We start from the raw sequence: 26789 nt of genomic DNA on the forward strand, positions 1-26789 counted from the left end.
CCCTTGGACAACATGGCCGAGCTGTCGGTGCTACCGTCCGTGATGATGCGGTCCATGATGCGATCCGGCTTATCCAGGATTATAGACGACTCGGGGTAAGCTAACAGTGTGTTTCTTTCGTTTTAAAATACAACCTTGCTGCGCAGTCATAGAAGGCGATTGTACAGGTTCCTCCTCACTGGTTAAACTGGTCTGGAGTAATTTTTTGCAAGTGAGATTAAGAGTGAGCAAATAGTGATAAGAATACGTTGGACCTATAGCTATATGATGGTCATCCCTGGTGGTTGTGGCGTAATTTGTCGATGTTATTGGCTTCAAATTTTGTCACCGAAAGCAAACTGTTCTGGTGGCAAACAGACCGCAATCCAGCTCGGTCTCGTGGATCAGTCGTTAGTGTTCACAAGAAGAACATTAGAGGGTACTCATTTCTGACAAACCTGCTATAGTTGCGCCTGAGTGAAGACGCTGGGGTAGACGTCAAAGACGCATACTTTCGATTTATCTTAAATACAGAGCGAAAAGTTTCAACGCCCACGCGCTATACTGCAATCTTGTTCGAAATCCTTCGTTGTTACGCTGGCAAGACTTGTTGCTTGATTAGTTGGTGCTGCATTCTCATAGCTGAAAAGTTTGCGCAACATAAAACTGTTCACGAGCGCGATACATACGAGAGCGCGCTTATCACACCGGACTCTTTTTACTGAAGATCACTAAGTTTATGCATGCATACAGTCATAATGCTTACCAGATTCCTGGTTACTGCGCGCTACAACAGTACAGACGGAACAAGAAAACAGACAGGCAGTAACGAAACGCGAAGAAAACCGTATGACGTCCTTTGAGAAATGCCGGTTGCTTGGCTTGGTTTATTGGGATTTAACGTCCGAAAGCAACTGAGGCTACGAGGGACGCCGTAGTGAAGGGCTCCGGAAATTTCGACCACCTGGGGTTCTTTAACGTGCACTTATATCGCACAGTACACGGGCCTCTAGAATTTCGTCTCACTGAAATTTGAAATGAGGGTGAAAGTTTTTTTTTCGGATTTCTACTTTACTCATACAGTTGCGTGTTTTAGGAGCGCATTATGCATGCAAAAAAAATTTAATTGTATAGCTTCATGCGCAGTGCGGGTGTTAAGTTGCATTTTTATTGTAGAGGTTATGCATAGTGTAAGTGATTATTTTGATGAGCCGTGTGGTTTCAACGTTTTCTTGCATGCTGATCATTTTTTTACTTTTAAAAATGCAGATTCCTTATACTTACCATCAAGCAGTTAGTAAGATTTTCAAACCTTTTAGATAATGCAGAAAAGGTATACCATTTCCCCATACACTACCGGAAGACGTAAAGGACAGTGTTTGAGCTTCGAACTTTTGATTGGAGGAGTCTTTTTTTGCTGGATGTATTGCCCGCATGCTCAGAAGGGTTTCTTATTTTTTGAGTGAGCCTGCACTAACCCAATGAAATGAGCAATTTTCACATCGTCTCGAAACCGCCATTTTCAAGTATCCTTGGTATGCGAGGTAGCGCAAAACGAGACAAGGGATAGAGAAAGACGCACACAACACAGGCGCCACCGAAGGCCACCGAAGTGGTGGCCTTGTGGTAGAGCAGCCGCCTCGCATTCGGGCATTCGGGAGGTGCTGGGTTCGATCCCCAGTGCCGCCGGGTACCCACCGGTTTCTTTAATAGGTACAAGATTTCCCTGGCCTGATGCTCGGCTCTTCTAGGGTGAGATGCTTGGGAAAATGGTCTTGGACCGAACAGTTGCCTTGACGGATAAGAGAGAAGTTCCACCGTCAAGCAACCCTAAATCCACCTCGTGCGGTAGAAGCCCAACTTGTGGCCTGTGTTGTGTGCGTCTTTCTCTGTCTCTTGTTCCGTTTTGCGCAACCTCACATACTATGAATCACAGTTACCGACTCGCCCAAGTGAATTATATTTCAAGTATCGTTGGCGTTGCATGCACGGAAGCTTTCAATTTCAAACTTCAAGGCTCCAAAAAGCCTGACATTCCTTACTATCTTTCGACGGCACTAACGCAATTATTAAAAAAAAAGACAACGGTCACTCCGTGCCAAACGCACCAACGTTTGCTCTCGACCCTCTTCAATTTCGTTAAAAACTTCGTGGCGTTTTATGGGACCATCAAAACCTATTTCCCTGCGTCACGCCGCGTTCTTACAATATTCTAGAAGCAGATGCTGCAGAATCTTTAACTTCTCCGTACACAGACATAAAATATACCATGACATGCCATTTCTCGCAATTTTTTCATGGCTGGTAGTGCCTACGGAGATGCTAGAAGGGCGAGAAAATGACTTAATTTGAAATTTAAACCAAATTTTGGATGTTTCGGATGAATTTCGGACAATTCCTTAGTTATATACTAGAACAACAATGAAAATTTTGCTTTTTTCACATGTTATTTATTATTTTCAGTGGCCCAGAAGGCAACCCAATGCACTTCTGCACGCTATGCACCGTCTGCGTTATGATCGTGGCCGTATTCTCCTATGGCATCTACTACGCTTTCATCAAGGGCAAAGGTGCGTATGCGAGATCATTTTCTTGTTCGGCTAGTAAAGTGTACAAAGCAACGGGAGCTCGCATTGGCTGTAAGATGAACCGATGGGAATACTTTTCCCATTGCGAAGGTTTCTCCAAAACTCTTGCACTGTCAGGTCAGCCAGCAGATAGACGTAGTGAAAAGCTCCAGCTTTAATAAAAGGGCTGAAAAAAAGAACACAGAATATGTGAGGAGGAGGACAAAACGAAATCAGGTATGTGTAGTTGTTATTTTTCTAATCGAGGTAGGTGCATTACTGAATTCTCTTAAGAGACCTTCTTCCTGGGCTAGATGGTTTTGGTTCATTTTGAAATACTTAGGGCGCAAAGACCGGACGAAGATCGAAAAACGCAGGATGAGGCCTGTGTTTTTCTACCTTTGTCCTGTCTTTGCGCCCTAAATAATTCAGAATGAACAAATTCTTCACTGGCTGCAATTAATGCAAATGTTTATATCAGAAACATATTTGCCATCGCACTCTTAACGATTACCATTTCGTACAATTCTTTCATGACGCACGCGTTTCGAAGTTTTCGACAAAAAAATTCAATCTTATTGCGAGTAGTTACACATGCAAAACGGTGAAAATCGGCGCAAATCTTTTCCCAGTGTGGCAGCTGTTACGTATAGCGTTCTCTTTGCCCACGGCGTGGAACCACAGCGAAAGTTAATACGAAGCTCTTTTCATTCGACAATAAATTGTCGATAAAGAAGACGACTTATGCCGTGAAGGGGGAGCTACGCGGGGCTCGGTTCAGCCTTGCATGGGTAGTTTCGAAAATTCGGCCGTAAATGTCCCGGAAGACGAACATGCCACGAGTTTTAGAACGAATGGAGTTGCTCACAAGTGCAATCGCTTCTAGCTTTCCAGTATAAAAATGCGCACTATGTGACGAATAATACATTTATTCATTCGCGCATGGCAAATAGCATTTGTGTAAAAACAACTTTCTTATGCTGCGCATTGTTTTTCCTATTTATAAGTCTCAAATCGTAAATGTTACCACCGTATTGATCCCTGAAATTTTATCGCGTCAGCCGAGGTGCGCAATTGTGGTCTTCGCCAACTAGTTCTTTTATTTAGAAGAGGCTAGTGTTGCATATTTTCGCTACTAAAGCCAAGTTAACGTAGCTAACTGGAAGCACAGTGCAAGATGAGTGATTACGTTGTTTATGTCCTCAAAAGAAGTCTTGCTCCCAAATGCAAGTAATCAGTCACAAGTCATAAAAAGTAGTATTCATTTCACTGAGAAATGGTATATGTATTTTCGGTGGTCAATAGCAGAATTAGAAACGGCACAGTCCGGACATCATCGTGTAGTTAGCACAAAAAGAGATGGTACTTCTTTTCGAAAAATGTATGATTCAGGCCCTGACGCGCAAATCGAACAAGTGTACTTGAAGGCTTGAACCTCGTAAATGCAAGCTAGATAAAAGTTTTTAGACATGTTATAACACGGCAGTCGGGGTTTCATTGCGATGGAGGTGAAATGCTAGAGGCCCGTGCACTGTGCAATGTCCGAACCCGTTAATAACTGAAGGTAGTCGAGTGAGAGTGAGAGTGAGTGAGAGTGAGAGTGAGAGAGTGAGTGAGTGAGTGAGAGTGAGTGAATGAGTGAGTGAGAGTGAGAGTGAGTGAGAGAGTGAGAGTGAGTGAGAGAGTGAGTGAGAGTGAGAGTGAGTGAGAGAGAGTGAGTGAGTGAGTGAGTGAGTGAGTGAGTGAGTGAGTGAGTGAGTGAGTGAGTGAGTGAGTGAGTGAGTGAGTGAGTGAGTGAGTGAACAACTTTATTAAGCTCTAGATTTGCTTTTCTTCTGCGGCTGTCAGATGGCTTAGTCCATTTGCTTGTACAAAGTTCGGCTGCCCTTAGTCCAAGGCTCCGCTGGAAGCTGCTCCCAGTTGTGCTCGCCGAATCAGATCTTGGTCGACTCGGCGATCGCTGGAGAGCACTCCCTCCCATTGCTCCGCACTCGGGTTTGTTATAACGGCTACCACGCTTACCCTCTGGCATGCCCACGTTGTGGTACAGCGTGGGTGGTTCTTGGCACCAAGGGCATTTGACAGTCTATTGTATGGGATACATTTTGTTGAGTATGTGTAGGTTCGGGTAGGAGCCCGTTTGTAGCTGCCTCCACGCGACAGAGTCCTATCTGCTAAGGGAGTTGCATGGTGGCGGATACCGCTTTCTGCAGCCCTTGTAATAGGTAGTCGAAATTACCCAGAGCCTTCCACCACGGCGTTCGTCGTAGTCCGAGTCGCATTGGGACGCTAAACCCCATAATACTGAAAACGCATGTTGTATGACGCCGGACCAAAACTTGCGCTGACTTCCTTGGTTTTTCGTACCCCTAACTGTTTTAACTTCACGAAAATGTTCTTTTTGAAGTGGTCGCATAGCAATGTATGGCATATGCCCTATACAGGACCCGCCTGCCATTAACTTGCTACCGGGGAAATATCGGCAGTTCCCTCACGCGTTTAGAATGTATTGCCCCCCCCCCCCCCCCTTTCCGCTCTACACTCCTCTTCATTAAATTTTTTTTATCACGGACTACGTAATCTTGTTATTATCAAATTTGATTCACTGTTTCATTTTTTTAACAGTTTAATTATCCATTGGCCATACCACTCCACCTCAGAATCTCGGCTTCAGCTATTGCAGAGAAGTTGTGTATTATCAGCAATTTTTTTTGTGCACAGTCGATGTGGCCAGTGCCTGCAGCAAACGGAAGGCTTAACATCGTCTTGTAGACTACTTTTACATTCTAGTATGGAAGAGTCAAACATCTGTGCTTCAATTTAATAGCACTGAATTGTAAGGTTAGGAAATCAGGAGCAGATCTTTCCTGTGTTAGCACTGTTGCTAGCTGACCGACGCCCTGACTATTATTGTTTATTTTGAAGGCTGCAAAAGTTACACCCGCACGCTAGTGAACTTCCGTTTTTGCACTGTCGGCGAGTTAAGAATTATTCCACTGGTTTGTTGGTGTCACCTGCCGCGCCTCCCCTTTTGCGCCCAAAAAATGTAAAGCACTCTATAGTTCGTAAAATTCATTTCAGATAGGAAGGTCTAGGCTCTGCTTCAGATATTGAGCGGTCGATTACGGAGCACTGTTTCGGGATATTTTTTTAATCTCCATGCCTACTTCCATTTCTGCTCCAAGGGTGTGCTTCTGCTCAGAGTTCTTAGCTCTCACTCATGCCATCGAGATTTTTATGTCCTTGTAGCACGAGATTTTACCCTGAATTTGTTATAGACCGAAAGTACGGTCCACTGTTAAAGGGAACCTCCCGTAGCGTGGCCACGGCGCTCTGCGAAGCACGCCCTTTCATAACCAGTGAAAATCGGCGACACCAAAGGAACGGCCAGTGAGCGTGGATGGTGGAGGCAGCCTCGCATCGTCTGCTGCAACACTTGGGGGTGCGGGGTTTGCAGAAGCAGAAAATTCTGGCCTAAAAATAAAAGATAAATTTTCCTCACCGCTACGTATAAGGCGAGAATTTATGCAATATATATATATATTTTTTATTTTGACTCATTTGAAGCAATTTTTCTGTGATACAAAAGTATAGCAGGAGAGATATCTCCTCTGCCTGTCGCCTACTTTCTGCTCTTAACACACAACCTCCTGTTGCTGCAGCTGGGCGATTATTCCGTGAAGGCATAGGGATCCTGTTCAGGCGCATACCAGGCTTTGAGCGTTGTTGCTTCGCTGTCACATTCGACGGCTACAAGGTGCGGGGTGTTTTCGCATCAGAAATCGGTGTCTGGTTTCAGTAAAGTCTATAATTCTGCATGCCACGTGATATATGGTGGTTAATTTGCCATAGAATGAGCCATCCCGAATAATTAGTTTATTGCTGGTGATTTGTGGCTGTGTAAACCGTTGTATCAGGTGTAGCAATGGGTACGTGCGTACGTGCATTATGAAGTACTACTAACTATGATACGAGATGCATGGCCATGAATGAACGAGCATGACATCGCATACCACGTGAGTCACCAATCCGATAGTGCATCGCTAAACCGGAAATTACGGCCGGAAATCACGCGATCAAATGCAAATTGTGGCCAGAAGTAACCCCACAAAACCGGAAGTTAAGCCGAAGTGGTGTAAATGGTCTGGAGGACTTCCAGCAACTCCCTCAACGGGTTCGTTGTATTATCGCGCTAAAATTAGCGAACGCCTAGACGATCCTCACGCTTGGGTGCGATAGAGCAAGGAATCCGTCGAGCTGTTGTCGGAGCACTTCCGGTTGCCACCTCTGGTTCAGCAGCGAAACTTACTTGCTTCACTTCCGGTGATACTCTGTTTTGGTTGCATCGCTTCAGGCTTGATGACGTCACTTGCGGGCGCCACTTCAAGTTAGACGGCTAACGTCACTTCCGATAGTCTCTTCCTGTTTCGTCGCATCCCTTCCGGTTTTTCACTTCTGGATGGACGATGTAACTTCTGTGCATCACTTACGGTTTAGTAACGTGGTTTGTGGTCAGCTCTTCCGGTTTGGAAATGTCATTTCTTTCATCACTTACGACTTGCAGACGTCACATTATGTAATGTCAATCTCGCTCAGTCATGTGTGATGACATCACGTACCAAATAGGCATGACGGCTCATGTCAAGATGATGGTCAAGTCTTGATACAATTATCAACGACCATGCTTCGTGCGTAATCTTGCGCTTTGATGTGACCGTACATTCCTCGATATCTGCTTCAAGCACACAACACACAAGTAGCGACCGAGTGTGACAGCTATAAAAGCAAAAGATAAGAGACGGGATTACGCCCCGAAAGACTCCGCATGCTTCCTCATAGAAATCGTTCCGCTGCAACAAAAACAGGTTACTGCAATATGTTCAGAGCAGAAGTGGACGAGAAATAGGGATGCCTCTTCGGCAACACTTGTATAACGGAATAATCGCTTCGGAAGAATAGAAAATGGAAGAAATACATATCGCTGATGTACTAGTTTGTTATGTTGCTGCGAGGAAAATCTGGTTGTTATCAGCAAAACCGAAAAGAGAACGCCGCAGGAGACGACGAGACTACCTTCCACACTCATTGTGCATGCGTCTGGTGTTGCCGATTCACACAGTTATCGAAGAGGGCGCTTCCAGGAGCGCGACGGCCACCCAGCCGGAGGTTCCCTTTAACAGTGGACCATACTGTACAGCGTTTCGTTTTTGGGTGAACAGTGGCTGAACCCGTGATGTGATTATCTGTTCGAGTGCTTTATTACAACCCATTGTTTCACTATGCTTCATAATTGATATGCATGCTTTAGACGCTCTCTCAGTCATTCTTTGCATAAAGTTCTAGGCGAAAATGTAGTGCGAGCCTGGAGTAAGACTGGTCGTGTACCGTTCTGTGCTTCTTTGCGCAAACAATAGTAGTAGAGTTCGAGGCTGCGGTGGTGTTCAATAACCTTCCAATCCAAGTACGGTTTAAAATAGACCCCTTTTCTTATGCTTTGAAATCAGATATTTAGGGATGTGCAAGTGATGCAATTTTCTCCACCTCAATTTTCTCTGGGTCTCAGGCCGCCTCAAAAATATTTCATTCTTTGTACCTCAAATATTGTTCTTTTCGCGCTTATTGCTGATGGTATTGAAAACTGATGCATTAAAAGCATCGTTACCTATGGATTTCCTGAGGTGGTTTCTTGATGTATGTTTTCAGGGAGTGTAGCTGCACTACAAATGTCCTTTTCCCCTTAAATTTCGTGCTTTTTATCCCTGCACTCTATTTCTGGATCTTAATGCAGAAGTCGGCGTTTTTTGTATTTTTTCTTGCTTTACCTTGACAATAACTTGTGTTTCCGTTGTTCTCGCCGAACAGGTTTCCCACCTGTTATAACAAACATGAGCTCTTCGAGCATGTCGAATATTTTTATGCGAGTCAGTGATGCTTATTTGGGTGCAAAAACTTCCTCCTGTGAAAACTCGAAAGGTACCAAATCAGAAGTTAAGATTTACATTACATACTTCTTATTCCACACAGGTCCCAGCCACATTGACGCAGGTAATATATACACTGACTGAAACTGTGCTACGCTTGCGCATCAATTATTGGGCCATCTGTAAATTCCTCTTCTGTTATCCCCAGAAAAGACCACCACTACCATATCGTACGAGACATGTAAGTAGGTGCTGTTAGGTTTAATTCTCTGCGCGCATTCACAGCAAGGAGGTGCGCCTGAATAAAATTGCTACTTTTTAGAGTGGTTGAAGACCAGACTGATATAGCATACCGTGCGAAAATTACAAGTGGAAAATTCACTTACGAAAGTAGACGCTTTGATTAATTTGCGAACTTTATAAAACTGTTTAAAAATTTATTGAGACTTTGGCGCTAGCCGTATTGAATGGTTCACGAAAGGAAAGCCGCAAGAAAATTGTAACATGCGACAGAAAGCCGCGGAAAACATTATAAGAAAGCGTTAACCTAGTGGCAGCGTTTTTGATGCGTAATTAGTTTGACGTCAAGTATATTTTTACTTGTCCGCTACGCATATACACTTGCGAAGAAACTCCCGAAAAAGAGTCACCATCACCTAATGGCAAGTAGACTCCACTCACGTTTTCTTTACTGTGATATTGCGTAAAATCGGTTCATTACAGGTTGCCTCGCAATTAACGGTCAACGTCGCTATTACCTTTGGCTGCCTTTAATTTATAGACATAAGTAGAGCTATACTGGCAAGGATTGCAATACTGTTGAGTAACGAATAAGACGAGCCTTCTTTCTTACGCTTTAAATGTATCCCTACTGTACAAACATAAAGCTTTTGTTTTCGTAGGTAATAACCTGACCTGGACACGTAAGTCTAACTCCTAATCTCTTCAATATTAATCTAACAATAGAAATGAAGACGTACGGGCCATCTGCTCATATTCTATATCACTTCACTGAATCCATCGCCACTAAATTAATCATCGATTTCTTGCCACAGCGACCAACGAGGAGCCCCCGCTGCTGTGCTCGTTTGACGGCAGCAAGGATTACGACTACCCGGTCCATATGTGCTCGTACATCATCTTTCTCTCGGCCACGGTTGACAAGGCGAAGCTAACAGCAGCTCCAGATACCGGAAGTAAGGGCCGCCTAAATACACACTCGAGATCACGCACGTCTACTCGGGTGCGCGCAAGACAATCGATAGGATAGGCTTGCATCAGAGTTAGTATGCGCCATAGCTCCAGTCATTTTATCAGTAAAGTTAAAAAAATAAACTGCTCCACATAAACGCGCCAACTAATATGAAATGTCCACATTTGTATCGAGAGCCAAAATGATTAATAATCGGTGCAGGTGTTTTGAGAGATGGATGCAAATGTCCGAAAAGCTGTGATCGTCATCCTTGACATTCGTAAAAAAAGTTAAAAAAAAAATGGCGCTGACAGTGATGGAGCGCGTTTATATCTGATTTCAGATACAAACACACTGCAGATCCTTCACTAGTAGACTTCGGAGCCTCAAATAACTTTTCCATGTTTCATATAGACCAACAACGTGCTTGCAAACACAGCGGGGTGTTCGTGGTGGGCGGATCCTAATGAGGTGGGGGGAAAAGTAGGCTTAGCGCCGATAGGAACACATGGAAGAAAAAATTTCTGCACCTATGATTTCGTCAGCTCGTAAACAACAAGCAAATTCGTCCTATAACAGGTCTAGGAAGTATGACGCGTCATTTCTATTGCATCCGCAAAGATCAGATTGGCTTGAAGAAGCTGCTATATTTACAGCCAACCGGGATATCAGGCACACATACACATGGGTCAGACAGAATGACCTGCCAAACGTGTCGTTGTTATTGCGACTGAAGTTCGAAAGATGAAACGGAAAGTGCACGGGCCTGCCCATCGGCTCGTGCTTAGCCAAAATCGCTGCCACGTGCTTATATAAGGGAGCTGAAAGATGTGAGAGGAAAGATTGAAAAAACAGATGACGGTCGCAACAACCCCGTTCGCCGAAGCGAGGACGCCGGCTGTAACAGATACCCTAGTGGCCCCCCACGAACCTCTCATAAAAATGCTACCTTCAAGGCCTTTTTTAGAAGCCCGATGAAGGGAAGGAGGTCGCACCAAACACCATCAGAAAGGCTGGGCAACGCGAGTGTTCGAACCAGCGTGTCAGTAGCGTTGCGCTGAACGCGTTCACAGACCGCAATGCGCGGGTGGAGCTATTTCGAAGGCAATTTTTAAATCACCGCTTTACGTGCGCATGAGGGTGATTCTCTGCTGGGGATACGGGGTGGGAGCGCGGTCCATAGGAACACATGCAAGCAAAGCTTTCAGAAATATTTTCCTCGTTTCACCGAGTGCCCATGGCGGCGGCTGATCGCTAACAGCTAGCGAGTGTTTTGTAGAAAAGTGTGAGAGGCTACATTGTTGTGAAGCCGCACATGCCCTAAATGGCGCTCTATCCCCTGGGTGTTTCCCTGAACCACGCAGGCTGCTCATGCAGTCTGACAGTTCGGCCGTGCACGCTACTTGCCTCGGAAATAACCGCTTTCACATGATAGCAAGGTTTAACTTGAGCACTGCCCTCAAACAGCACGATAAACTAAGCACACGGCATGACACTGTGCACACACAAAGGTGGTGCTGGAGAATGCCGGAGTCTGCCCAGGGGTACCATGTATCGTCTGCGGCTCCGTCTCCAAAAAAAAAGTGGTTCTCCTCCGAGCGCTTGCCATGTCGTTTTAAAGCGAGAGCATTATATGGCTCTGTTGCGTCAGCAAAAGTGTTCGCAATTTTGTCCGCATGATTACGTCGTTCTCTGAAGATAAATGTTTGAAAGTGTGATTGTGATAAATAGCGTGTGATAAAATGTTGGCATGGGAAAGTATGGTTGATGAGGCATAGTTAACGAATTGATTGAACACAGAAAAACGCAAAAAAATAAACTTAGGCGTTAAAATAGCCATAGACGTCGATATAGTGCACGGACGTCAGAACAACCCCAGACTTCGATATAATATGCGGGTGTTTAGCTTTCGCATTGCTCCAATGCGGATCGCCGCAGTGATCTCAAAATTTTAGAATTGCTTTTCAGGCAATGCTTTCCAGGCTGTCTGGTTTTAACGACTGTTTTAGTGAGCAAATGCAGCGTGCGTGGCACATGTACGACTACGCTAGCTATAAACTTGCGGGATTAGTGTAAGCACCCAGCGTATAGAGTGCATTTTAAGGGTATTTGCGGCGTTAGAACGCACATTTTTCGTGGCAATTTAAAAATATGGCAGCCAGTGAGCAGATCCGTTTGCGTGTTTTTCACAGAGCGCTGCGATGCACCTCAACTGTGGTTGCATATCGCAGTCAATGGTAGTCAATGGTAGGTGCGGTCGCCAACCAACCAATGGCCAGGTCGCTTTACACAGACGCTTGAAAGCCTCGGGGCATATCTTAGTGGCCAATGACAGAGGGCCAGACGGACGCGAAATGGCCATTTTAAATGGACACCATACGGAATATGACCTCTGGATAAATTACACTGCCATTAAAAATATTCTAGTAGTAGTAAAAGACGTTTATTCTACCATAATTTACAGGCCGAGCATTTCGACCGCCTGGGCGACCAAAAGTCGCTGTTCTTCCTCCCCTTCAGCGCCAAGCCACTCGAGCCAGGTGGTGATGGATAGAGATGGTGGGGGGTAGGAACCCGACTGCTGAGCAGCCTGGCAATAGAAGAGGCAATGGGCCAGGTCCGCATAGATACAGGGGCAGTTGGGACAGGAAGGGTCCGATCGATAGCGATAGAGAAAGAGGCGGGACGGGGTGATGACTGCATCCATGGATGTGCTGAAGAATGCGAGCCTCCGGCACCGTGAGTGATGGATGAGGGGGAGGGTAAAGGCGTTTGTCGAGGTGGAGCTCGAGGTATGCCTCTTTTATAGTGCGGCGAAGAGTGAGTCTCCCACCGTCCTCCGAGGGCTTGGGCCAAGGGATCAACGGTGCCCGGAAAAGTGTGTCGCGGGCGAGCTGATGGGCCAGCTCATTGCCGTCAATCCTTGAATGCCCAGGGACCCAGCGGAGGAAAACGATGGAAGGCTGCAGTGCGGAGACCGCTCGTTCGACCTCCTGTTGGAGAGAAGGGGTTAGAGTGCGTTTCTGTATGTGTATACTGCATGAAATAGCAGAGAGGTCTAGAGCATTATATATATAGGCTTTCGCGGATATTGAGCCATTAGGTTCCGATCATATTATGTCCCACGGTCTTACAGCTAATATAAAAAAAAACTGGGGCGCATATTTCTCTGTATTATAAATTGCATGTTCACCACTCAAAACGTTCGATCACTCAGGAAAAGTCTGAAAAATTCGTTCTGAAAGTGACAGGCTATGAGGGACGCTGTAGTTGAGGGATCTCGATAGTTTCGACTACATGGGCTTCTTTAACCTGTTATGGCACCGCACAGTACATGGATATCTAACATTTATACTCCATCTGCACACCACAGCCGCGGCCGAGATCGAACCCGTGTATTTCGTGTCATGTTACAGCTATTGGTCCAATATAATTGTCGCAAGTACCACATGAGAATTTGAGCATAGTGTTATTGTAAGGATCACTATCACCCTACACAGATCAAGATTTGTGCCAATGAAACGAAAAAAAACTTCTCGCAAATTAATCCTCCTATTATAAGTGCTGAAAGGCTCAGAACGGCGTAAGTTCCTGTATGCCATTAACGTGTGAGTGATATTCGTTTCTCGATCCCTCTTCTCACTGTTTTCGCTCTTGGTTTGCAGCTAACCAGCGTTTCGAGCAGTTCAAGGCAATGACAAAGAGTGGCGGAGTAAAAAAACTGCTCTCGTTCAGATACGACGACATCTCGTCATTGACCGCGGATGAGCTCGACAAAGCCTTCGCCTCAGCCCGTGACACTGTCTTCCACGGCATCGATGTCCGCTACACGCAAGGCGAAAATAACTGGCTGAACGTTCTGTCGGTGAGCAAATTACCGCATTTACTCCAGTTGCGTTAAACTGAGAACGTTTCAGAGCTTGATTCAGCTTTAAGAAAACACTTTTGTGTATTGTTTCCTCGAGACTAGGACAAAGCATGAAATGCATTGCAGGAACGGCTGTAGAAAATTTTAGAACAGGGCATAGATAATAGTACCTGCAATCTTGGCTGCTTGTTGTGCCACCTCCTTGACCATTTTTGTTATTCCAGCTCTAAAGCGTGTTGTGTCCTCATGGCTATTCTCTCGCCTTGAAAAATCGGCCGCCGTCGGCCGTTTCTAATCAAGGTCATAGCGTGCTGAGCGTCTCTGTCCGCTTTTGAACCTTCACGCGCCAGCAATTTAACCAATTTTTTTTTTGTACTCGGCAGTGCGCTTTGCCTCCTTTGATACTTCTTTTTTTCTTGGCGGGCCGTAGCACTCAACCGCCCTTCTTTGGCCTTAGAAACACGCTGTGCAGCCTTGGCCGCCTTCTGATTTTCTTGGGCTTCTAGAGGAAGCTACATTTGAATGGTACGGCAAAACAGCGCTGACGGACGGGACGGAAGAAGATGAGACAAACACATGCGCTGTGTTTGTCTCATCTTCTTCCGTCCCGTCCGTCAGCGCTGTTTTGCCGTACCATTCAACATGAACCAACCAGCCCGACTCAGCCCTCTCCTTAAGCTACATTTGACATATGCAAAAGGTGCCACTTCGTGACTTACCCGGTTCCATGGCAAAGGGACCGGTGCTGTACTACAACGGCCTCTGGAGGCATTTGCAAACTCGCCAACAACAAATAAAAGAGGATGACAGCGCCAGTTAAGCCACTAGGAATTCACTATGGCAATGACCGGATGACCTGGGGTGGCATAAAACTAATTTTGTTTATTTGCAATAGCGTTGGTTTGATTCTTGGCTGGGATGGTGATCAGAGGAACTTTTCGTTTTCTACTGGCACTTTACGGGGAGAATTATAGCCTTCTTCAGGAAGTTTCTAGTCATGTTATATTCACTCTTTTGGCTTCGGCTTCACAGTGGCTTCGGAATAATGTTCGTCTGAGTTGTTCAGATTTGGAGCTGCAATCATTAGACAATTTTAAAAGTTTAGATGAGGACGTACACTGTTTTCACTATGAGAAATTGTTGTAAAAAAATTACCAAAGACACATTAGAAATTCCAAAGTGTGCTTGGCGAAAGCCTTGTGGTCAGCCCACTGCCGCTTCCCCGAACCGTTTGGCATGTAATCACTGGGCCACTTCGGAGCCATGCGTCTCACTCACTCGACTGCAACGAGACGTCTAGCGAAGGAACGGCGGTGCAGCTGCCACCGCCGACGCGCGCGCGCTCGTTCTACCGCTACTGAGTGACGTCACGATTGCTATGCACAGCTGCGCCCCCCACCGGTGCACCGGTTGCTAAAGAGGGGAGGAGAGGCCACAGTTGGTTCAGTTGGCACGATCCCAGCGCACGGACGGACACCGCTAGCATGGGCGAACACCACAAGCATGAGCCATTAATGGCTTCAGCCTTATTATATGTATACGCCAGCATCTGCACTTTGTGAGCGTGTCAAGGGTATGAAACCAAAGATCAATGTGATTAAGGCGCGAGTCTGTCATAGTTGAGGACGTTCTGTGACTTTGGTCGTCTTGTAAGAGGATATGGGCAGTGGTTATTCGTTGCGCAGTTCAGCGGTTGAAGCAGCGCTTGTGTAGCGCAAGGTCCATGGTGCTAAGGACCAGTTTGCCTACTTACAAATACGAAACGCTGGCCGATAAGACCCGCTACTGCAGTACCATCAGTGGCAGCGATACGGTCACCTGCTGATAATATGCGGCCATATATAAGCCAACTATTGCTAACAGCCCTGTCGTAGCTGCGTGTTTGGCTGTAGGATGTGGCAATTGTATTGTGCACTTACTTGTTATAATAGTTTCTTGGCACATCTTATTTCTGCGTTCTGGATAAAAATTTAGGTACACTCATCTGCAATCGTTTCTAAAGTTTTAGCACCGCTTGCTGATTTCCAATACGCAGGACCTGCAAGCCCACTGGTAAAAGCGTCAGTCTTCGAAGCGTCTCCATGCGCTGTTTGTTATTCTTAAAACTAAGTGAAGATGAAATATCACAGTTCATATCGTGAAGTATCAAAGAGCAGGAGACCTAAAAACGTTTTCACGAATCTCTCTTTAACGCCAGCATCTAAAATGTTGCACGTAGTATCTGTCACTCACACTAAAAATGCACTATATTTTCGCGTGCTCGGCAGTGTTAGAATTAATGTTGCTAGATTGTACTCAAGGGGCATGCCGTATCTCAAACTTCCTATATATCGCATTACCTTGTAAAGAAAAATAGGGGATAGATATCTGTCATCACTTTTTTCGCTTTAAGTTGTTTTTGCAGTCAGTAATTTTAAATACCTTGGTTTAATCTGCCACCATGATTCAGAGGCTTCGGCGTTCGACTGCTGATTCCAAGGTTGCGTGACTGAATCCTGGCAGTGGCGGGCGCGTTTTGATTGCAGCGGAATCCAAAATTAACTGGGTTCTGCAAGATGTGAGGACACGTTAAAGAACCCCAGGAATTCTAAATTGATCAATAGACTTCCTTCCAATACTGCGTTACTTACAGCCCTAGGTTCCTTAATTATTATAGGGATCTCCTGCGGTGCAACGGAACGACACAGAGAGAAGACAACAGCACACCACTGTCCTGGTATCTTCTCACGTGGTCTCGTCCCGTTCCGCTGCATAGGACCATTATAAGGCTATGAACCAACAAGCCTAGCGTTAAGACTTCCATGGTAAAAAATATGAGAGGGAACAAACTTCACGCAGAAAATTGCAGATTTCTTCGTTATTTCTCTACTAAATTGCACAACGACATTGGGAAATTGTAGGCGCAGACGAAAACTAGTTAAAGAGAAAAAAAAATGCGCTAGTCACAAATAATAACGGAGTAATCAATAAATGAATGCTCCAACTGCGTTCCCCATTCATATTTTTCACGACTGTACGTTACACGAACAGTCAGCAATTCGTTTTTCATCCTTGAGAACAGCAGCTGTGCTGCAACTTTATGGCATGTGATATTGGCTCTCTAAGGCACGAGCTTCTACGAGTCATTTCGGAAGCCGCGAACAATAAATTTACTTTTTTTTCGCCCAGGAAATTCGGCAACTTGCGGATAAAAATGGTTACCTTATTCATGTGGTGTTCGACAAGCCCAACAAAGTCGAGTTAAGGTAAGAAAATTCGTTTCATTTCCACTTACCTCCGATCAACTTCAGCATAAAGTTCATGAGAGGTTTTCGACATGTGGATGGAGAGGCAGTGCTTATAATGGTCTCTTAGAAAATGGTCTCATATATTTTCTTTTTCATCAACTGGTTGGCATAGCCCAAGACAACTATACTTATTCATAACATTTCTACTCAATAGGAGGAATCTATGGGAGCAAAAACGAGAGCTCAGAAAAGTGTTGAAGAAGCTACCGACACTTGCTTTTCTTAGGCTTGACTTAAATAAATTTCAGCATCTGCACAAAAAATTTTATATTTTAAATTTTTTGCACGCTGGTGGAATCCTGCATGGCCTTTTACCATCGGGTTTAAAATAACATTTTTATGCAGTTAACGAGTTTTTCCGGTGAAAGTCAGCTCCTTTTGCTGCCGCTGTGCTTTCAGAACGCACAAGTTGCATTCGAAGAACACGTCCTTTTCCGTGTATTGGCCAGCACGTACTATGCAACGAGAAAGCTTCTTTGTATAAGAACTGCCTTTATATTTTTGACAAACACCTACTTTCAAACCTTGTAATGAAATTGCATAGGCTAAAAATCCGAATTATCGTCAGAAGTGCCACAGGCATGTATTGTTTAGTTCGTAGCGTCACTGTAATCCCAACTTGAGTTCCCGATTTCTCATTTATTTTCACCAAAAAAAATATTCCATAAAGGATAGAATCTTCGCTATGAGTCTTGAAGAAACCTATATGTCTTCTTTAAGGGAAGCTCAAATGTTTTTGTTTTTTTTAAATTCGAAATGATTTAAGGAATCGAATGTATGAAGCTGCTAGGTGAAGCATGCCCAGAAGTTTTGCGCGAGCACTCAAGATTGCGACGTAATCGCCGATTAAAATAGCGACAATGTTCAGGCTTGTCCTCGTTGCGTTTTAAAGTGTGGAAAAAGTCACAATGACGGCAATTCGCCGAAATTTAAAGTTCCTGCTGCCTTCGCGTACATGCTGCCAAGCGTTGTCCTACGCTGCCAAGCACAGCATTTTTTTTCCTCCTCTAGCAATCGTTTCATCCTTCTAAACGTAGTGCCCCCGTACATGACGTCATCACTGCGGACTCCTCCCGAAGCTGTGTACTGCGGAGAAACCTTGATGCGTATACGGCTTCATTCCGTATTGACGACGCGATTACGTCGTCATTTCAAACTCTAGCAAACTAATACGTCGCATTATTTACCTGGAAGTTTCACGCATTTGACCTCTTTAAGCTCACCGAATTATAAAACATTTTTAGTTGTTCTCTAAGGCATTTGTATCTGAAAGTAACGAAAGTTTATGTGGGATATTTTCTACTTTTTCAATTCTGCAAACATTTGCCGGCGTTTAGGTAGGGCGCTGTGTTAAAGATTGGTACTGACGTTTGAACATCGAAAGATCAAATTCAACACCTTCGATGCAAAGGTTCTTCACTTCCTGTTCACCTTAAACCCTTTGTTTATTCCGTGTGTTCTATGTCGTAGACGTGGGGAGTAAACAGCTCTTGGTGCTTGGTGCGAGCTGTGAGAGCGAGCTTTATCCACGACGTGAGGGATGGCACCTGCTATAAAATTACTAGCAGGAATGATGTCCTATGCTGCTGTTTTTGGAAGACATAGATCTAGTCAAAAGTGCACGAGTCATATACCTACTGCTTCGGAATAAAGGTATTGTCAACAATTATTAATTTATTCTTACAAAAGCCCCTCAAGCACAGCGAGGTTGGGAACTTAGTCCGCCCTGTAGCATCTCAAGGGCGACTCTTAGGTGCAATAAATGACAATTCAGCTGAAGAATTACCCTAGGCTCAATGATTCAGCCTTCTTGTGGCCGTGGGCGACGACGCATTGCCACACGATATGAGTGTCGCAGTAAAGCGTTACGTTAGTAACCAGACCTTAATACTATGCATCATCCGCCCAGTGACCTAGCGTCACTGGAGTTGGGATTTGAGCTCGAACTCACAAACAGCTCTCTTGCTTGCGATGTTATGCAGCCAAGTCGATGCGGATTATGAGTACATGAGTGAATATTATTACAGCAACTTTAACCCCTCAAACCCTTAGGATCTTGGTTTGTTTTGCGTATGCAGGCTTAGAATCTTTGCAGGTATTACTTCTGACGCCACTTCTTTTCATGTGGCTTTGTCCAGAAATGAGTGGTGTGTAAAAGATGGAAATTAAGACACTCTCGATTAAACAACCTAGGTTCATAACTGAGTGCGCTGCATGCTTCTTCGGAAAACTTAGTGCACCACTCTCAGATTTTTCTATTTAAAAATAAAAAAAGTAAAGACAAAGCCCCAATACAATATACTCATCCGCAGTTTCTCGGCTTAAAATAATGCGGCACTTTCTTCTCGGCTTAAAAAAATGCGGCACTTTCAAATGAGTTGTGTTTTATCATTTTTATCAACAGCCTCGTGCACATTGCTTCACTCCGTGTCTACGCGTCGCTTTCGCAAGGCCCTTATACCGCCTCTGCCATTCAGCCCAAGACAAAAATTGTAAGTTTGTGTGCTTTTTTTATAGTAGTAAAATTCCTGGAAATCCTTGTACATAATCGAATGTGTGTAAATATTTGTTCGTCCTTGGCATGTGTCATGTTCACATAATCGTTATAGATCTTTTCTGAGTGACATTTGGGAGTTGCTCATTTATGGAGTCCAGTAGGCTGCGTATGCTTCACCTTTAAAAACTATACCGATCCTTAAGACACCTGAAGAGTGGATTGCGTTAGCATTGTATTTCACACTTGTAACCGCTTCTGCTGCAAATTCTGTGTGTGTTTTTAAACTGTTTCTTCATCAACCACCATGTTTACGGAACGCTAGCTGCAGTATCAGGTCAAGAATGGACATTGTTGGGAAAGTCGGTTGTACACCGTTAAATAATGGACTGCGCAATACAAACTTTTGCGTGTCCTTGTTATCTTCACTGTCGAAGTTTGTATAGCGGGGTCCCTTGCTCAGCAATAGCAGATATCCTCTAATCTTCGAAGGTGCCGACATTTGTATATATCATTTTTTTATTATTCATTTCGATTCACTATCTAGGTCGCTCATCACCCAGTGGGCAGGTTGTGATGACGTCAGAAGGTCACGTGACCTCCCGACCAATCTCCCAATTTCATTTCCGACATCGTTGTAGTTTTGTCGTGAAAACTGTAATGTTCTATAAATAAAATCGAAAAGCAACATAAAGCCCAGATGACATATCCTGCAGGAGAAGACCGTGGAAGAATACACGGCGGCGCTTGGAGGCAGCGGCTCCCAGGCAGCCATGAGCGCATGGCACTGCATCGCCTTCAGCCTGGCAGCGGTCTCGTTCAAGGCTTCCGAGTACTTCGGTGACCTAGCCGTGGGAATCGCGAAGCTCGGGTATTGCGAGGTATGCAGCCGTGTGCACACGCCCAGCTCTCAGACTAAAGAAAAACGCATCCCGAGTAAATGTTCGTCATACGTAGTAGTTAGTTCGTAACAGTGTTCCAAGGAATGAACAAGTTTGATATCTATCGACAGGCTAGACACTAACTGGCTATCTGCTTACGTGGCCGTGCAGCCCGACTATAAACGACCTTAGAATCATCCGCAACAACACCGAAGGCACGTACTGTTCAGGAATTTCCTGACATAAATATATATATAGTCACGAAGGCGGTTTTTTCGCGGTCCCGTTCGTCTACTTCAATTTGCCAATAGCCGCTCTTTAAGTCAATGGATGAGAAGTACTTAGCGCTCCGTAATCTATCCAGCGAGTCGTCAATGCGCGGCAACGGGTAGACGTCCTTTTTGGTCACACTGTTCAGTTTGCGATAGTCGACACAAAACCGGAGAGTGCCGTCCTTCTTAACAAGGACTACAGGTGAAGACCACGGGCTTTGGGAAGGTTGAACAACGCCATCGTCAAGCATTTCCTGAGCCTGAGTTTGGATAACCGCCCGTTCTTTAGCAGAAACACGATAAGGCTGCTGTCGTATAGGGCGAGCGTCGTCATAGGTGATGATGCGGTGCTGCGTGCTGGGTGTTTGACGAACCTTCGAGGAGGAATCGAAGCACAACTTGTATTCCTTCAGCAGCTGTTCCAAAGACAGTCGTTGCTCCCGGGACAGGTGGCAGTTTATGTCGACGTTTTCAAGGGAAGGTTCGTCAGTGCCGGCTGCCGCGGACGCAAAACAAACGGGAATACCGATAACAGGTTCGGCAGAGCGATAGCAGTTCCTGCAAAAAGGTGCCGATACTCATTAGAAAAATTAGTAACCAGGACCGCAGACCGGCCACCACGAAGCGTCAGTAGGCTGCGAGCGGCGCAGATGCCTTGAGTAAGCAGGAGTGAACGGTTAGCCTCGGCGACAGCTTCTGCCTCATGCAAGTCGTTGCAGGTGATTTCAACCAAAACACTGCTCCGTGGCGGCAACGTGACACTGTCTGCAGAAACACGAAGGGCGGCACTGCGGTGGCAAGATTCGGCGAGGTGGGTCGCTTTACTCGTCGAAAAGGTGATGATTCGTTGGCGGAGGTCGATGACAGCAGCATACCATAGCAGCAGATGACAGCAGCGACCTCGCCCCCGAAGGTCGCTGGTGTCAGTTTTCCCGGCGAGGGCTCGGCGAGCGACCCTGTACTGCTCGCGAGGAGCTGTGCGGGTTCGGGGACGAGTGCCTCGGAGAAGATGAGCGCGGCTGATGCGGCGCACGGGCTGAAAGTCGCTGTTCCGCGAGGAAGTCTTCAATGGCTGGAGGCCGGTGGCCAAACCGGGGTCTGGGCGAATCGGCTCGAAAGCCCTGCAGACCGAGGCGTCGATAAGAGCAATTGCGGTAGAGATGGCCTGGTTCTCCGCAGTGAAAGCAGAGTGGCCGGTTGTCAGGTGTGCGCCAGACATCGGCCTTCCGCAAGTGCGCTCGGCGGTCGTCGAAATACGGTACTGGTGGAACTGGGGACAGCGGTGCAGGAGGCGTTACTGGAATCGGCGGTGGCGAAGCTGCAGCCGGGCGTCTCGCAACTTCGGCATAGGTGGGGCGGCCGTAGTCTCCCGGCAGAGGTGGTGTTTCGACGGTAGGACCCCTGAACGCCTGTTGCACCTCGTCGCGAACAGGAGCGGAAATCGAACCAAGTGCAGACTGCGAAGGGCTGCAAAACTTGAGGACCTCTTCACGCACGATGGTGCGAATCAGTTCGCGCAAATCGTCAGGGTGGCTCCCGGCGGTGGCAAGCAATTCGGTGACTGCAGCAGCATGCACGGGCCGGTTGTAAGTCGCAGAACGTTGTTGAAGAACCTTTACCATCGTCGCGGCCTCTGCAAGGAATGCAGCGACGGTCGATGGTGGGGTGCGCACGAGGCCTGCGAAGAGCTGTTCTGCCGGAGTTTCTTTTCTTCGGGCATGGTCGGATCATGTGTATGTATTTTCCTGTGTATGTTCTTTCGTATGTATTTTCCTCTGTATAACGCTTACTTTCGTGCCTACTTTTTTTATTTTATTATTTTTTTCTTCTTCCTTATCAACAATACTATTTTGTAACGGCCCGCCGGACTTTTGTAATTTGTATGTTTGTTTGTCATGTAATAGGGGGCTGAGGCCCTGTCAGGCAACATTGTGCCTTTAGCCTCAGCCCCTTCTTAGGCAAATGTCTAAGTAACAAATAAAAAAGAAAGAAAGAAGGAAAGAAAGAAAGAAAGAAAGAAAGAATGGAAGAAAGAAAGAAAGAAAGAAAGAGAGAAAGAAAGAAAGGAAGAAAGAAAGAAGGAAAGAAAGAAAGAAAGGAAGAAAGAAAGAAGGAAAGGTAGAAAGAGAGAGAGAACGAAAGAAAGAAAGAAAGAAGGAAAGAAAGAAAGAAAGAAGGAAAGGAAGAAAGAAATAAAGAAAGAAAGAAAGAAAGAAAGAAAGAAAGAAAGAAAGAAAGAAAGAAAGAAAGAAAGAAAGAAAGAAAGAAAGAAAGAAAGAAAGAAAGAAAGAAAGAAAGAAAGAAAGAAAGAAAGAAAGAAAGAAAGAAAGAAGGGAAGAAAGAAAGGAAGCTCTTCTAAAGAGGCGCGTTATGTCCTCGACGTACATCTGAACGCTTTCGTTCGGCAGCTGGATGCAGGATTGTAGCGCACGCTCAGCTCGTTCGTGACGATCAGCGCTTGTGTAGGCTTCCAGCAGCCGACGAGGGAACTCATGCCACGAGATTAAAACGTCCTCTCGGTTTTCAAACCAGGTGCGAGCACCATCCTCGAGGCTGAAGTAAACGTTCCGGAGTTTGGCTGCGTCGTCCCATTGGTTAAACGCAGCTACGCGTTCAAAGTGAAGGAGCCAGTCCTCCACATCCTCAAAAAGTTCCCCACGTCTTGGGAATCCGCGGAGTCTGCAAGGTGTAGTGGGATGGCGCGGCAGCAGCGGTTTGCAGAGGAGGAGGAGCGGCTGTCGCCATGGCGCCGCTCTCTAATGGTCCAACCTCCGAAGGCAGTCCCTGGATCCTCCGACTGAAGCGATGTACCGGGGTGTCAAGCGGTACAGGGCTGGCGCGAAGGCTGCCTGGAGGGGTCTCTTGCATGGGCTCTCGGGAACCCCGCACCTCCACCAGACTGTAGCGTACTTGTTGAAGAATGGGGCTTTAATAGCAGGCACGAAAGGGAAGGCTAGGCAAGCTGGGGCAGCAAAAGCGACAGATTCCACACGGCGCGAGCCCTACTTCGTCGTCGTCGTCCTACTTCGTATGTGCCACCTGGCAATACTATATATATATATATATATATATATATATATATATATATATGTACCGGTACACGGTACATATATATACCATGAAGGCATGAATTAAAAAAGCATCTTTTTTATAGCGGTATTTTTCTGCCTGAACAATGGTTACTAAAACTCTATAAGCTATGCATATCAAACCAAATAAATAGCGCAGGGAGGACACAAGAAAACCTACTTTATATATATATATATATATATATATATATATATATATATATATATATATATATATATATATATATATATATATATATGTATATATATATATATAGGTTGTAGAGTTTTAGTAACCATTCTTCATGCAGAAAAATACCGCTATAAAAAAGATGCTTTTTTAATTCATGCCTTACGCGTGTTTGCTGTAAGTTTCTATAAGAGATTCACGTCTGGATGAAATCAAGAGCGTAAAATTTGCTTAATATTCTTTCTAAGGAAATGAAATTTTATTGGGATTACAGAAGGTTTAGCTTATTAAGGACATACCTAAATTACTGTGCATAAGACCAGGAAAGCTTTTATTTGGATCCATGTGTAGCCGGCGTGCTCTAGTGTTCGGTATAGCGCAGAACAAAGATGTTAGTTTTGTCGTTTCTCTGTCCCTGATGCACTGTCTCTCTCTCTCATATGCATGATTTTTTTTTAACTTTAGTTCGAACGTGAAAAGGCTGAGAAGGCTGATGACGACGAGTCATATTTTGTAAAATCATCCACCTCCAGCATCGTTGTCTTCGAAAAGGAGAAAGAGTTTGGGGAAAAGGTAAGCCCACAGAACGATACGGTTACCTCGTCTATGAGCACGTCGTTATATCTGGAATGGTAAGTACGAGTGTTGTATCTCCTGATCATCCCAGTAGAACCTCCAAACGCACTTCCACTCCTGTGCTGCCCTCTACCTTGGCATGGCCTACTGCAACGAGGAAATCAATTAGCAGTGAACTACCAATAACTCTCATCCAACCTAATGGCCTTGTGAGCGAGGAACATGAGTAGGTTCTGCCCGAGGGATAGAGGGGTGAAGGGGAAGGGCCGTTAACAGTAGCCTTGTTTCAAGCTGGCTTTACATGTCACTAACCTCTTCGAGCTAATCAATTCTAGAACGGTCTTTGGCTGAAGGCGCCTCTCTGTGGTTGCTTTGAGGGACATGAAAGTTCGCTTTGTTCCCTTGGTAGCCTCAAAAGCTGGAGGGCGTGGTGAGCTCCTCAAAATGCGTAAAGCCGTAAGGCCGGGGTACTCGCACTGACATCCATGGCTTCACATAGTGGTTCGAAATTATCAAAGCTCGCCTCTATTTTCTGCTTCAGACCTCATGCGATGCGACACTGCCAGAGCGCAAAGCTTTCGCTTCAGCGTAGACGATGAAACCTATCCGCTACATGAAAAGCACGTTTGTGACTCCTAAGGGGTGCTCGTAGAGGGGGGAGCTCAAGATTACGGTCCCTAACACCGTCCAGGCCAGATTACTGCTGCAATGGACACGCCATTCTTTTTACAGTTCTGCTATAAACATCGTCTTGAGTTCTTCGGATTTTTCGGTTGCTGTCAGGCACCGTGGTGGATTTTGGATTGCTACTTTCAAGAAGCCACTGCGCGCTTCACCTTGCAAGATGTGCCGAGAATCGAGAGTTGAAGCAGGCTCATATGCGCGTCAATGCGCACCACCTAACACTGCAAACTTACTGAATGTCCTGACCGATAGGCTTGCAAGACATTGATCAACGTTCTTTGGGTTCCTTAGCAAGGAACTTTTTCATTACCTCTACCCTTTCACTCGACCGTTTGTATCTACGCCTACCCCTTTTCCTTTCCTTTAATTTTCGTTAGCCGACCGGAACCGTTCTTTTGTTCACGACTCTCAATTCCTTGTCCCTCCCCCTCGTGCTAAAAGAAAATCAGTTTGTTATCTGCACACATTAATCGTGATACGGTTTCTGCTGCGCCATTATCTGTTTTTTTTTAATAAACACTTACCACGCGTTTCTGATTCCCTTTTCAATGCGTCATCCGTAGGTGAAGATGGTCACTAAGCTAACCAAGCCGTGCGTGCTCCTGGATGACATTTACTACGACTATCACGACTGTAGGTGCGACAACAAGAACTTTAAGCTGCTGCGAGCCACCCGCCGAGTCCTGTGGGGAAGCACAGGCAGTCGTCATTGAAGCTTGCTCATTTCCAAGACCACAGCACAAGACCCTACACTGCCGTGCTAGGCAGTCTTCGTGCTTTTATTGTTAACTAATTATGAGCCATTGAGTTTGGCGAAGCATGTGCCGGCTACTAGGAACACAAATTTTGTGCGGAGGTGCTCAGCAGAAGTTACTATATTTATTGTTTGTCCGATCTGCGACAAATAACGAGGAGGCGCGCATATTGCTGTGCATGAATTTTGCGTCAGGACGTAATGGGTGATCTTTTCAGTATTTTTTGTGTCCTCGGTTTAAATGGCTTATCAATTTCAGTAAGTGAACACTTCTCTCTAAGTACTCATATTATGACCATGCCCACACTTTGAATAATAATAAGAAAAAACGGTAAGTTACAACGATGGTGTTCGGCTGCTTCTGGTTCCGCACGTAATATTTCTCCGGAATCCATTTGACTCAAGCGTTGCGTTGGTTTCTTCCCAATGCGAAAGGTAAAAGTTCGTTATTTTTTAATTATTTTTAATTAATTATTTTTACCAAATTTTTTTTAATGATTTATAGAGCACCGAAAAAAACCAGTGAAGTGTGAATAGAAATAGAAATGCAGGAAAACGAGGCCTGAAAAACAGATCTCTCGCTATATGTGAGAAATGACCCCTGGACGCACGACTGGCAGTGGCTTGATGCATGTTTTGGATTTGATTTCCCCTCTTTAATCACTTGTGGAGCGTAGCAACAATGGTATGGTATGGTATGGTATGGTATGGTATGGTATGGTATGGTATGGTATGGTATGGTATGGTATGGTATGGCATGGCATGGCATGGCATGGCATGGCATGGCATGGCATGGTATGGTATGGTATGGTATGGTATGGTATGGTATGGTATGGTATGGTATGGTATGGTATGGTGTGCATGGTATCACTCAGTATGTGTCGTATGGTGGTTTAGTATGGTATGGTATGGCACAGTATGGTGTAGTATGATGGTGTGGTGGTGTGGATTGGTATGGTATGGTGTTGGAGTGGTATTGCATGGTATTAATGGCATTGCTTGGGATGGCATGGAAAAGCAAAGTATCGAACGGTAGCTGTAGATTTACGTACCAAA

General features: G+C 45.3%; 1 protein-coding gene across 1 annotated transcript; it reads left to right on the forward strand.

Annotated features, from left to right (window-relative positions):
• On the forward strand, window positions 1-25692 carry LOC149359534 (uncharacterized). The gene is made up of 11 exons (XM_089567697.1): window positions 1-95; window positions 2443-2618; window positions 8571-8591; window positions 8676-8708; window positions 9523-9663; window positions 13325-13524; window positions 16696-16772; window positions 19219-19306; window positions 20025-20189; window positions 24185-24292; window positions 25543-25692. The coding sequence occupies exons 1-11, from the start codon at window positions 13-15 to the stop codon at window positions 25690-25692; spliced, it is 1242 nt and encodes a 413-aa protein (XP_089423823.1). The 5' UTR covers window positions 1-12.
• The last annotated feature ends 1097 nt before the right edge of the window (window positions 25693-26789 follow it).

This window comes from Amblyomma mixtum, chromosome 2 (assembly GCF_055824585.1).
Source record: "Amblyomma mixtum isolate Tamu chromosome 2, ASM5582458v1, whole genome shotgun sequence".
Taxonomy (NCBI): Eukaryota; Metazoa; Arthropoda; class Arachnida; order Ixodida; family Ixodidae; genus Amblyomma; species Amblyomma mixtum.

What these genes read in the sequence shown, in the direction of transcription:
- LOC149359534 (XM_089567697.1), top strand. Translation starts at nt 13, where the DNA reads ATGGCCGAGCTGTCGGTGCTACCGTCCGTGATGATGCGGTCCATGATG. An exon ending in AGGATTATAGACGACTCGGG is followed by an intron (nt 96 to 2,442) that starts GTAAGCTAACAG and finishes TATTATTTTCAG; the next exon opens with TGGCCCAGAAGGCAACCCAA. An exon ending in TTCAGCCCAAGACAAAAATT is followed by an intron (nt 19,307 to 20,024) that starts GTAAGTTTGTGT and finishes CATATCCTGCAG; the next exon opens with GAGAAGACCGTGGAAGAATA.